The sequence below is a fragment of the Perca fluviatilis genome, chromosome 7 (assembly GCF_010015445.1).
Source record: "Perca fluviatilis chromosome 7, GENO_Pfluv_1.0, whole genome shotgun sequence".
Classification (NCBI taxonomy): domain Eukaryota; kingdom Metazoa; phylum Chordata; class Actinopteri; order Perciformes; family Percidae; genus Perca; species Perca fluviatilis.
Window position 1 is genome coordinate 14043296 of NC_053118.1, and position 14319 is coordinate 14057614.

The 14319-nt window shown below is 38.4% G+C and overlaps 1 protein-coding gene across 1 annotated transcript in view; it reads left to right on the forward strand.

The window, feature by feature from the left end:
- LOC120561928 (CUB and sushi domain-containing protein 3-like) overlaps nt 1–2841 on the forward strand; it is a 292084-nt gene extending 289243 nt beyond the window's left edge. The window contains exon 70 of the mRNA XM_039805270.1: nt 366–2841. Coding sequence (XP_039661204.1) covers nt 366–525 — 160 coding nt within the window. The 3' untranslated portion in view covers nt 526–2841. The remainder of the gene's footprint in view (nt 1–365) is intronic.
- The last annotated feature ends 11478 nt before the right edge of the window (nt 2842–14319 follow it).

The following is a 14319-nucleotide window of genomic DNA, read 5'->3' on the forward strand; positions in this document are numbered from 1 at the left end:
ACCACATTACACATGAGCATACATCAGGCATTTTTAATAAGAACAACTTCAATGTGATATGTAATGTATGTCCATATGCACTTTATGAATGTACTGTGTGTAGACGAGTGGATTTAGTCAAAACCGTAGGCTACATAAACGCAGGACCTGTGACATGCAAATTCTGCACTTATTATATTAGTAACCAGTGAGCTGGTGTGGGCTCCTCTGACTGATCTTTTCAACAATAATTACCATTAAGCCTCATTTACCTATTGCAGCTGTCCACGCCAAGTTAATGGAGACATGTTTATTGGATTGGAAGGAGGTGAGATAATTGGGATACTGTGTTTCAACTAATACGCAACCGCCTTTCCCCCCCCCAGGAAAACAGATAAAGCGCAGTACACAGGATGCTCTGTCCACGAGAACAACAACGGACAGGCCACTTTTGAGAATCCCATGTACAACACAAACACGAAAGCCGCTGAGGGGAAAGTTGTCCGCTTTGACCCCAATCTCAACACCATCTGCACCATGGTTTGATGTCTACGGAGTATGAACGAAAGACAGAAGGGGAAAGAGAGTCACACATTGAGGGGAGAATACAACTTCTCTTTGTTTTGCTTAACATGAATATAATCAACATATTTATATTTTCCCTGTTTCTAATGAGATACAACAAAGACACAGAATTGCTCAGAAATATAAAGCACACTTTCAGCAACACTTGCAATCGATCGTATACTAAAGGTCAGAGATTAAAGAGAGAGAAAGGAGAGGTCCCACGCCTTTCCGGATCTTCCCGTAGTTTGGTGAAGAGATGTGTTCTTTACACTCTGTGAGTGTTGGCTTCATGAATAAAAGAGCCTCTGGCATTAAGATGAAAAATAGAGTATTTTATGCTCTGTTGTATAAATATAGAGGGGTTACTTCACAATGCCAAATAAAAGTTTAACTTTATTCTTTTGAAGAAAGGAGCCCAAATCTAGACCCTATATTTTTATTTTTGTCTTAGTCTCACATTCATCCTAATGAATTATTTTTTCTTATAGAGGTAAGGAGCCTCTCAAATGTAAGTTGATCAATATCATCTTTATAGTCTATTTTTCAAGCAGTGGAGTGTTTGAGAGGAGATGAAGAAGTAGAGAAGAAACTGCCTCTCTATCAATAGTGGTTGTGCTGTAGCCTGTTTTAAAGTTATGTGGTCAATTATACCTCTTAATTGGATGGTACCTTCTGCTGAAATCCTCCTACAAAATATATGGCAAGGGATTTAATTACTGAAGTGCAGTAAAATATTTTGAGTGCCATTGGGAATGCTAGGGCTTTTATTGTTACAGTGCAGGTTCTTTACAAGAGATATAGTCAACGTAAGGGTTTATTATCAAGTTGTGTGCAATGAATTGTTTTGAATGAGTTTTTGACAGAAATGTTGTTTAAGAATGAGAGATAAATTGCTGACTAGTCTGAGAGTCTAGTCAAGGCAAACTGTATTTCTCAGTATATTGGTCATGTGGGGCTGTACTCAAATCATCCATCTATTTAACATGTTCTTAAGTTAATGCAACTGTTATGAAAACAGATTTATTTTTAGTTAATATGATTTTCCAGCTCTTTTTGTGTCCCAAATGAACCAAATTTGGTGTGAATTAACCCCAGCCTTGACCCTGTATATATCACAGATCTCAAAGTAGGAGTTCCTTGCTTAGTTATTTCAGGTTTTATAGGATGACAAAGTTTAGAATACCTTCAGTGCACAGTACCTACAGTTGGCCAGGTTTCCCAGAAGTGTATTTAAGCCTGGATGTCGGTAAATTAAGTGCAAAGATGCGTCAGTGGGCAGTCTGAGGTCGGATGAAACTAGTTGTCTTGTTTTATGTTGCTAAAAGGTTTGACATGCATTTGCCTTACTTTAGAGTAATTCCAAGACAGAGCAAGTGCAACTTCCACGCCATCTCTGTTTTTTCATAAACTAAGTGTTTGTGTTTCTGTACAAACTTTATTCTTTTGGGAAACCGTGCCTTAGTCAGTAAATTCTTAATCCGTACTCCTACTCTGAGACACTTTGTGAATACACGGCCCTGGCCTATTTCATTGACACACACTGATACAAATGGTTATTTCAGTGTCTTACTGAACCATCAGCTTCTGCCAACAAATGTATAGTATAAATGAAAACAATTTGCACATTTAACATGAGCCACCATCAGTATTGTACTATCATCCAAGTCCATCCATGTTTTAAAAAAAAAATGAATTTGCCACTGTCATCAAATTTCTACATCATTGCAGTGCCTTGAATACTGTATGGGCATACATTTTTAAGGAAGGCATAACATTTATTGCATTAGTAGAACTGTACATCAATGTAATTTATCTGCACAGTTTGCAATGATTTAGCTGAGTGATGTCAGCTCTGGTGGTTTATCTAAGAGGTGTGTTTGCAAAAGCAGCTCATACTTTCATACCTGTGCATGTTGGCAAAAAGTGATCCAGTATAGCAATTGCTGCTAAAGTACTTTGTACCACTATGTTGATTCCTGTCATTGCTGTTACATTTTGTACATTTATACAGTTTTGATACTTGATGGCATTCTTTGGCAAGATGTCTTGTGTTATCGGTATGTAATATATTTTGCGAGTTCATATTTCTTATGGATGAGAAAAGAAATGCATCTGGTAAAAAACAGTATATACAGCAAGTCAGTCTCACATCAGACTCTGGAGTAGAGTAGAATGCTTTTAAATGTACCACACAATTGTTATCCCAGTTAGAAACCTGTGTATATGAATATGTACATATTACAAAAGTTTTGTAAAGAGATATATTTTTTATGCAAATAAAGCATTTGTAAGTTATTGAATATGTTGCGTAAAATTTCACATGTAAATGTCATGTAAGATCAAAAAATGTTTTGTATTTTTTCTTTATCAGCAATGTATAAATCCTTAATTTATATATAAAATATAAAATAATGAAGTTCATGTTGCTATTCTTTTATTAATAGAGATGCCATTGGTTTAGTTTCCGATATGAAACGCTGCACTCTGCTCCAGTATTTGCAGTGTAAGAAAAGCTGTTGCATTGTAGCAGAGAGCTTTTATCATTAAGTCTGCTGCTTCTCTCCGTTGCACCTTTTACAGATTTTTGTAATGAGTTTTCCACTTGCTGACCACTGCTTGCTTCAGCCAAAATAAGCAATGATATTATCTCTGTCCAAGGGACACTATATATTTAAAGACTGCCTGTAACAATGCATTGTGGTCAGTAATCCTTGTTAACATTAGCATCTGGTGTGAGCAGAAATTCAGTCTCAACCTTTAAAACACGATTTAAAAGTAAAATGGTACTATAATTTGACTTCACATCATATGCATCTCCACGCATTCAAGAGCAATCAAACTGCAGCTCGTCTCTGCTGTGATGTGAGTCACATTTAACCTGCCTATCTCTGTCACGAGATAAGATGAATTATGGTGTCCTTTATTTTTTAAAGTTTTTTTACAAATCTTCAGAGTGGGCAATTTTGATGATTGACGATTTATGGACCCTGGTAGATGTACAGCTAGTGCTGCCAAAAAACAAGGCGATTTTTATGTACAATGTTGCATCATTTGAGGGAAAACATGAACCTGTTTTTTGCACAAAGAACAGAATTTACCATGACATGGTATCTACAGTATGTGCATTTGTAACTGAAAATGTATAACTGCAGAAAAGTGGTATGTCTGAAAAGAGTTTGTGGAAGTTATCTTATTTAAAGTCAAGTGTTCAAACAAATCAAAGTAGATTATCTGAAATTATAGAAAGTGGAACATCATTAGCTGGAAAATGGACTGGATTGAAATAGGGAGATATTTGCCACAGTCATGGCAACATGAAGAGGTGACAGTTTGTCAGGGCATTATGTAACTGATCAAGATGAAGCTAATTACAGTGATCAAAGTAGAGACAATCAGCAAGGGAGTGACCGACATCACTGAACACTCGAAAGTATGAAGAGCCCCCCTAAAAATCAAACAACATGCACTTGACTGGCAGGAACAGGTTTGATTTCAGACTCGGGTTAAGCATATACTTTAAGGTCTAAGCCTGGGATTTGTGTATGGATTAGAAATATTTGCCAGAAGGATTTTCCATTGAAGTTACTCCGAAGCTTCATCAAGCAGATTCCACCCAAAGGGTGATGATGTAATATAAGCTGGTGTTAGGCTGAGATGGCAAGTAGGCTCAGGGGTGTTTGTTCAGCATGGGTGTTATGCTCTGTGTAATGCACTAATAGCAAGAACTTCTAAACTCTGACTTTAACCCCCTGTTTGCTCTTAAAACGGCATATAGCTTCATCAGAGCTTTGGTTTCTGTGTCGGAAAATCCCTTGAGGAACCTCTAGGTGTTCAGCGGTGGGCTTCTGCTGCTGTTTGTACCATGTCATCCTACAAATTCTCAATTGAAATTTGGTGACTGAGCAGGTTAGTGCAGTAAGCTGATTTCACTGTCCTGTTCATGGAGGCATTTGTGGTCTGTTGGCGTGGGCATGTGCCTGCTGGAGAAAATCAATTTGCAGAGGTGCATGTGCGGGTAAAATGAAGGGATGTTACTGGCTGCCTCTGATGTTCAGATACCCCGTGGCATTCCTCCACTTTCTTCAAGAGGCTGAATGTGTGCTGTGAAATTACACCACACAACATCAACAGCCAGCAATATTGACACATTGCATGATAGATGGAAGCACCCACGGTTTTGTACATAACAATAGTTCTCACCCGCATAAAACAGGGACTCTTATTGATCTGAATGAGCACTGTTGACAGAATCCTCTAACCGGTGGAATTTTTCACTCCTCGTCCTGTATTGCAGTGTCTTGTGTTTACTGAGAGAAGCAGAAGTTATGAAGTTGTTGGTTTTCCACCCTCACGCGTGTCAAAGCATAATGAGTTGCGTGTGCTTCCATGGATTTTTTGGCTCTAATGTGATGGTTTGTTAGTTGACTAGCTTCTCTCTCGCTGCATATTTTAGTCTTTCACTAATGAGCCATTTTCCACCTCTCTGCTCTCATTGGCCAGATGTCCTCAGGGCGGTGGACTGTCCTTGATATAGATGGGAAGCTGTTGAGAAAGGAAAAACCCCCAGGACATATCAGTTGACACACTTAAATGCATTAAAACCTATCTGAATGTCATGTCTTAATTGTCTCAGCACTTAAAAAAAAGGGTCCATATTTTACTCAGCATTTTTATCCGAGCATTTTCGACAAAAGCTTAAATTTCGATCTGGCAGATTTTTAAGAGCACGCTTTCCTAATGATTTGTGCACTAAGCTAGTCTGGCTATCACCAGACCAAGCTCAATCTTTTAAGATTGAGATCAAATCGTCGGTAGATGGGGCTGGGTTTACCCAGTCTAGCACTAAGCATTTTCACGGCTCATAACAATGAAATTCATGTCTTGGATAATAAGACTGAGATTTTAATATTCTGCGGAACGGTTTCCAAGAGCAGGACCTAGATGAGTTATACAGTTTAATATACTCTTTTTAATCTTAAAGTGGATAAATAATGTACATTTCTCCATAACCATTTTAGCTAAATACATTTTTAACCCACAGATGAATCACATGGGTATTGGGAAATAGCCTACAGTAGATCGAGGAAGTCTCTGGTTGATATGAATTGAAGGATGTTAAACTGAGGTCTATGAGCACTATAATGAAAGCAACCTAGGTGTGTGTGTGTGTGTGTGTGTGTGTGTGTGTGTGTGTCTGTGTGTGTGTGTGTGTGTGTGTGTGTGTGTGAGATTATCAGGCAGTTCTCATCATAGCAGGACGATGTCCCAACTACTGGGATATCATACTTTTAATTACACTGTTATTTTTAGAAGCAAATGTGTTGCTAGATTTCTACCTAACCTTACCATAAAAACCTTAAAGGAATAGTTTGACATTTGAAATATTCTTATGTGCTTTATTGGCAAGTGTTGGATACCAGCTGTCTCATACCTTGTTGTCACTGTGAGGTTGCTAAGCAAAGACACCAAAAAGTTACTTTACCTAGCAAAAAAATATTAAATAGAAAACAACGCAACTTTTTTTATGGATGACACAAACATGGTATAAAATGTTAATTAGTGAGCTTTGGAGGTGCGGGTTTTTAGTCTTTATGATAAGCTAATGTGTTCCAATCATATAAACTAGTCTTCACAATAGATGTATGGATGGTAGGTGATGCTGTCAATACAAATGGCATTTTAATGAGTTGCATGCACCGACCACTGCATCTCAACATCATCACTGATCATGTGTACATACAGAATCAATCACAATCGGAAACAATTCCTGTACCTGGCAGTTTTTAATATAGTGCTGTAGAGTCATATTGATATTTCACATTATTCCTGAGTACATTAACCATACTATCAATCATTTCAGAACATGGAGAGGTTGACAGCTCTAGGCTTAAGGCTTGATTAGATGATAACACGTAAGAATCACATTGTAGAACTCAATGTTAAAACATTAGAAAAAACATACCTGGGAGGGAAATTACAAATTCCAGCCTTGAGCCAGGTCCATAGCACGTTGATATATACTGTACAAACACAGTGTGAACACTAAAGCTCTTCTAGGCACATGACAAGTTTGATCTAATAGCTCACAGGGTGTCCAATTTAATAGCCCTCCTGTCTTCAGCAATTAATTGTGGAAATGTTCTAAATTAGGTTCTAATGCCTTGTGACACGTTCCTGAAGGAGGCAGATTCAGTTTGTTATGTGACATTAGCGTCTGTACACAACAGATTCTTGTTCTTTGAAAAAAAAAAAATACTTTTGACCAGACAATCGCATCTATCACATCCGACATTCTTCACTGCAGAAAATCACTTCTCCCACAAGGCAACTCCTTAAGACATCAAATTGGAGCTGGTAATGTACTCGGCTGTATGGAGGATGAGCCTTACAAAGGACATGAGTGCAGTTTTAAAAACACACGGTGCAATATTGTAATTTCATCAGCTCTCAAAGCCTCAATCACTGCAGTCGTAAAAAAAAAACTCCTACGCTCCCTCTAAGAAAAATCCAGAAAAAAGAAACCCCACAACAGAACAGAGCAGCCTGCTTGTGATCACTCCGGCTTTTGAGTGAGTAATCGGGCTTCATAATTGAAACAGCACATGTAATATTTTATTCAGGGGACCATAGCTACTGAACAACATTTCTGCGCTGTCCTTGTTTTCTTAAAAAACATATCTCACTTTACGTGGAACAGTAATATTAAAAGGCAGTTCAAATGGTACACCGTTTTTATTTTGCATACAATTTTACAAGGAACTTGGCTTTACTGTGGCATTAAGTGCATTTGTACAGTGTCTACAGTCTTACAGTTTGTATTTAGAAACTTGGAACATCACAGAAAATGCAATCAAAAAACTTTTTTCAAACACTCTCACCTGATAGATGGAACCAGTGATTCACTCGCCTGTGTTTTGTCTGTTTTTGTCTCTCTTATGAATGAACACAACAAATGGTTTCCTGTCTTTGATTCTATCATAATATGCCCTTTAGATCCCACCTGTGTATAGTACCCGGCACACAAGGACTCACTTTGAAAATAAAGATGTTCGCTGATCAGACTGTTGATACTGCAACATTTTGAGAGAGACAGGCAGAGAAAATCTGCAGTTATGAGCCTTAATTTAATATGAGACATTTCATCTCGTCAATGAAGGTTTGGGCATGATGTATAAACTCTCAGTTAAGGCCTGTGTTATAAATCAGAGGACATTGACATTTTGGATTTGTTATCATGCATGCTCTGCAAGAAGTGGAACTCATTTCAGTATAAAATGAAGAAGAGGGGAAAGTATGCCACATATGATGCTATCGAAGCACATGATTGAGCACATTTGTCCTGCGAGGAATAATCACATGGGCTTCTGCTGATGTTAATGTGGCACAGTGGTGCCTGCAGCGCCTTCTTAAAGAGGACAGCTTAAGTTGTCCATTACACATCACACAGAGACAACTCGTGGCTGTGCATGGTAGGGATTTGTGTCAACTAAGCGGCAAGTCTAAGCACAGGTTTATTTATTTGAGTATTTAGTTAGTTAGCTTTTCCCTTCTTTAGCTCCATTCAGTGTTTTGCAACTAACCGTGAATTTCACTACGTCCCAGTGGGAGGAGAGGCACTAGATGTGGTGTGTGAGTAGCTATTAAGGGGTGATGTGCAATTTTGGTGTCAAGGATCACTGGAAGTGTTTTGGATGCCCTCCTGCTCAGGCTAGGTCGCAAAATAGCACACAAAAACGAAGGCACAGCTGCATTCTGGGACTCAAAACCACATCAGCTTACAATCATTTTTGTGGATAATATGGCAGGTTTAATCTATAAGAAGATAAATCTAAATCACTCATGCGATTAAACAGACTTTGAGCATTTTTCATTCAAGCTGTTTACTGTGCATAATGGCTCTGTATTATGGTGCTTGTATGCAACATAATGTATGAAGTGGGGAGTGCGGGGGCGGCTACATTCTCTTCAGATGTCAGACAATGTTTGATGGATGACCCAAACTGTCCCTGCAGTCTGCTGCCACTTCTGTTTGGCTTTTAGCTAAATGTTGTTGAACCGTCTCTTTGGAACAGAGCAACATTGTAAGAACATGTGAAATCTTCTCCCAATCTAATTTCAATAAGAGCACAAATCTATTGACTTATGGCAGTCCTACAGAAGGGCATTGGATTCCTCTTGACTTATACTTTTGTCTGCTTCTGCTACAGATTAGCTATGTCACAAATTATCAGAGCTCACTGGTTTATAAAGAATGATTTGTTTGGCTTCGACTAACATTTGTCCTGTTATTGTCCATTCCCTGTTCCTAAGCGTTTGGCATCTGGCCACAACATTTCCAAGAACGAGAGGTCACTCCTGAGCTTTGTGCCATTGTCTGGTTTTGCACCATTTACTATTGATTGGCACAATTGACGCCATATAATGAAGGTCACTTGAAAACGATTTTAAAGTCATTGTCATAATCAGAAATGACAGTTTCTTTCTGCAGCCGAATTCTAATATAGTACAGCATTTAACAGCTGTTCCTAAATGAAAAGAAAACAGTAACTACAGCACGAAAACCACACTCTTTAGTGAGATATCCCCAATTGTTGGCAATATAACTGCAAAACACAAACTGACATGAAAGAGTTGCATAATGTCAATAAATGATATAATACATTATACAGTAAGTACCTGTAGTGTGAAATGTGGCATCAAAAATATCAGCAAAGATGTACAGAAATGTCTTTGCTAAAAAGGCTTTGCAAGTATAAAGGAACCAGGTACGTATGTGCAAAATTGGCCTTGAGTTGTCAACCTTTACTTTACAGATGCAGACAACATTGTGTTGACTTGAATATGTGTGGCTGTCCTCATACCATAATTAATAGGAGGTGCCATGTAGGCTACTGGAATATGAATTTGCACATGCTGTTTTATTCTCTGTATCTCCCTGGAGAAAGTAAAAAAAAGAAAAACTCTTCTTCTCACTCGGATACTGCAGGTGTCCTGCTTTTTGTTCACTCACAGTTGGCACATAGCTGTTGGTACAAAAGAATAACTAGAAGCTGAAGTTGTTCTGTAGCCATACTGGTCTTCATCCTCTGCTTTGCTACAGATCCTTTGTCATCACAAAGAAAAGCTCATCATCCATAAGTGGTTGACAAGAAATAGAGGCTAGTCTGTCTGACACTTTGTCCTGTCAAGATATCTCTGCTGGCCAGGTTGCTATGGAGTTAACTTTGGATATTTATTGTTCTAAGAGGATTAGTAACTACTGGCTCGAATTTTTATGAAACTTGGATGGAAGGGTGTAGCATGGGCCAAGGAAGAACCCATTATATTTTGGAGCAGATTTAATTCAAAAAATATTTTTCAAATGTGGCCGGGTTTACATATTTACATTACATATTTTTCACTTTGGTTAACAATGCAAAATTATTTTTCACTTTGATTAACAATGCAATAATAGGGCATGTGACTTTAGCGGAAGTCTGCACTCTATTGTAGTTTCCAAATGATTTTGGGGAACACCGGATCTTTTGTTGAGTACCGCCACAAGGTCAAGATTTCCATTCTACCAAACATTTTGAAATTCTATATATCTGAAATATCTCTGGAATTATCAAAATTACTTATTTCATGTTCAAGCTTCTCAGTCAGTTATTGTGTTTCATATGTTAAGTATTCTCAAAAACATTGCATTTTCAAGACTAAATAAGAAGCAATAATCAAAGTTAAAGTTCAGAAAAAACTTCCTTACTATAGGCATGATTAATTAAGAGTTTAATATGCAACGACTGGGTGTGGTGGACGTTAATTAATATCAAAAAGTTACGCACTAAAGCTTTAAATTCATATAATCCTTTTTATAGCTCCTACATAGGTGCAAAGCGAGAAAGGCTGACATTTGACCAGTGGATGGTGGCAGCAGTGGTTCCTCTTGTCAGAGCCATACCAGCAATGGAATGCCACTGTCAGTTATTGTTCTGTGGTTGTCATGGCTTACGTGAAATCCATTTTCTCTGTTTGAATACATTCTGTCAGGGAAGAAAAGACCCAAACTAAAATCTTCTCAGCCCAGTTTTTGACAGGGACCATCTGACAGCAAATGGCTACATGGCCTCTTGACATCCAACTGTCCTTGGACTGCCGACTGTCTTTCACAATGGCTTCATTTTTCTTTACACCAGTTTACAATTAGTTTACTCTTATTGGCTTGATCATCTGCCAGATTTGTATAGATACAAATCACTAATTTGCCTCAAGGGGCACACTGTGAGGCATCCATATATTTTATCGTTACATTGATTTGTCTGTTCATATAGGAAGAACATTGTTTCTCCATTCAACATCATTAATATGTTTACAGTGCAAGCATTGCCTGTTTGCTCATTAGATTTCTGCTCATACAGACATAAATAGTTATCTATCTGACTTGCATGGTGACAGAGAAATTATTATGGATTTTTCTTTTTGTGCATTTTTTGTAAACTTTTCTCTCTTCTCTGCAAAATTCATGTTGGTTTCTAAGGTCAAACTACATTCACAACTGTCATATATTATGCAAAGTATTTCACAAGTTCATCAGGTCATTCTTGCTCAGTCATTTGGTGACACTCTCCATATAAAATCCTAGCACTTTTAGGGATAGGTAAGAAGGATGAGACTTTTCCATGATGATGATAATGCATGCTTTCGAACCTGAGGGATTTCATAGAGCTCCATTTGCTACATTTGACCTGGCAGCATGCACCCAGACTGTCAGACACTGCCATGGCTTCGATGAAACTTACCCTGAATCCATTCATGGCATCATGACACTCAACTCTGACTCAGCTCCAGCATCCCAAGCTCAGCATCCTAATATTGTCAGAAAAGTGAGCAGTCAGAAGATGTTCCGATCCATCTGGGATGGTTAGAGCAGACGTCTATAGACTCTAATTAACTGGCTTAGCTTCTGCAGTGAAAAACCTAGACCTTTTTTCATGTTTGGACAGAGAAACACAAAAAAGCGGTAATGCAATCAAATGCGTGTTAAATTGAGTCAGCACAGTCAAAATTCTTCCCAAAACAGTCTTATTTAAATCCAGTTAATTAATTCAGTTATTCCAAAGTTGCAGTACCTAATTTTAACAAAACCGTTTCATCATTGGAAGCCAGATCTCAAAGCATTTACAGATCTATCCAAGTAACAGATCAAGTTAAAATAATTGGAGAGTAATTAGGGGCTAGATGTCGGTGATCCCTTAAAAACAGTCACACTTTGGATCTTGGTCAGCAATATGCGTTAGACTGAAAACAACTTGAAAATTAAATTGGTGACTCAGCTGTCTGATTATTGTTAGTTGTTAGTGTTATTTTATTATCTTGCAATGTGGATGAATAATACAATAATGGCTTTCATTATCAGTGCGTGTGTTGTTATATATTCCACTTTTTGTTGGTAAAAAGTACCACAATGGTATGATAGCTTTATTTCGAACAAAATAGTTTTTAAAAGTTTGATGTCTCTTCAGAGTAAAAATGAGTCTGAGACGAGTTAAAACGAAAAGATTTCCGAAAGCCAGACATATTAGCATATTGTTATATTGTGCGTTTGCATCACTGTCTTCTCCTGAACACCTTTGACCTGTCCTAGAATAGGTTTAAAATTTGATTTTAATAACTGAGGCTATATAGATTAGTTTAATCGTAGGACCCATCATAAACAACTTGGATTTCTCCTTCAAACTGAAATTCTCTTTCATATGTGTCTTACTGTCAATATTCAAATGTTGTTCCCATATGCACATACCATAGACTGTATATAAAGATGGACAACACGTCTCCAATTCCTCCCACTGCACAAAATGCTGCCATCTTGTAAGCCAGATTCTGCGCAGTAATGATCGCCGGTGGAGCCCTCCCATACACCCGCCCAACAAATCGCAAGTCAATCACAGCTGTCAATCATGACGTTACACACCTTTTTTTGTAGCATCAAATAACTAATAAAATCCAAACTTAATAGAAAAATGAACACAGTAAAAAAACATCAGCATGATAACACTACCTAAAATGACAGAAACCATCTTTGGGGAAAATGTATTTGACGTGATTTTGTTTGGCTTATGTCCCATCCGTTAACATGGAGGGGGCATTATTTATGACCTTTACTGCAGCCAGCCACCAGGGGGGCAATCAAGATGTTTTTTTTCCTTCCATTACACAGTCTATGCACCAAACCCTGGCACAGACAAGCACCATAATCTTTGCAGCTGTATGTATTAGCTAGTGTGCTAAAGAATAGAAAAATGAGTGACAATTAGTTCCCGGTGTCGTTAGCTTGCTAGACGTAGCTTTACCAACGTAAGCTAGTCTAGAAGCAGCAATACTCCACTGTTTGGAGACAGGCCAGAGTAGCACAAATAAACACTTCTGATGAAGGCAGTCAGAACAGCATCTGCCACAACTAGCGCCTGGTGACGGAAGCATCCGGTCTGGTCTGAGGAGACTTTAGCTAATTAGGCTTGAGAGCCGGTAAAGATTAACTTGGCTTCTGACAGCTCACTCATGCTACTCAGAGAACCGGGGTTTTGCAAGTAAAGTTAAGTGCCGTAGTTGTTTTAAAAGGAAATACAGAATGAAATATTTGAATAATTTAAGTTTCCACACTTTGAACCTGTGTATTTTGTTAAATCTGCTGTATTAGGCGTCCCACTGTAATAGCATTAGGCCTATTTAAAACTGGATCTGTGAGTTAACTTACTTCACAGATCCGAAGTGATGTCAGAGATGACTTCTTAATTTCCCTTTTAATATGGTTATTTCAGAGACAAATTGTGACAAAGCCACAGATTAAACTTTATTACCCCAGACCATTTGAATGAGTGTGATTTAGGTATGTCTGCAACGGTACAAGTTGAGTATGATACACAATCAATTAAGCTCCTCGTTAAACATATTTAGGCAGAAGTTTCTTGGAGATTATTTATAATTCAGTAATGGAGTGCTCATTGTAGACACAGCTAATGTAAACTCTGACTCTAATAAGGATAAATCTATCTGCAGTTTTGTGCTCTCTGCTACAGTTGTGTAATACATTAAATCAACTACAGATAACAGTCATTTATTCACTTAATTATGTCCATTGACTTAGATTGACTGCAGCTGGGCCTTTTGTATTGCACTCTCTTGCTAAGCAAGATAATGCAAGTCATTCTGAGAACTAATGCAACACTGATTTGGCCCTCATAGTAAATCAACATGTTGTGTCGGGATTGTTCATTTTACTGAAAAAATAAGCATTGCTTGACACAGCTGGATAGTGCAGCCTTTCATTATTTACAGTGGCACGTGCAGTCCCAGCGTGCACAGCGAGTCATTGTAGATCTCTCCCATCAGCCATACATCCTGCTGAAATTCTACATTAGCAGCTTCAGGAGGGTTGTAAATTAGAAATGAAGAGGCACGTAGTGACAGAGACCTCCAGACTGGCACTGGGCACTGGGGCTCTCTGAGGCCCCACACAAACCACCATTTCAATTCTCCAAATAAATCCTTCTGTGGCCCGATTGGCCGGGAAGCAATAATTCGCAACTGCATGCAGTGGAAAGAGAGACTCACATGATGGCTACATCGCTCCTTCTCCAGCAATACCAGAACACTGCCCGCTGTGATCCTCAGTCCCAAAAGCCCCAAAGAGCATCGTAGCAGTCAGACAAAACAGAGCTGTCACAGTCTGCACCGAGACCGAGATCAGACTCTATCTGTCTGTCTGTCTGTCTGTCTGTCTCTCTCTTCCCTCCT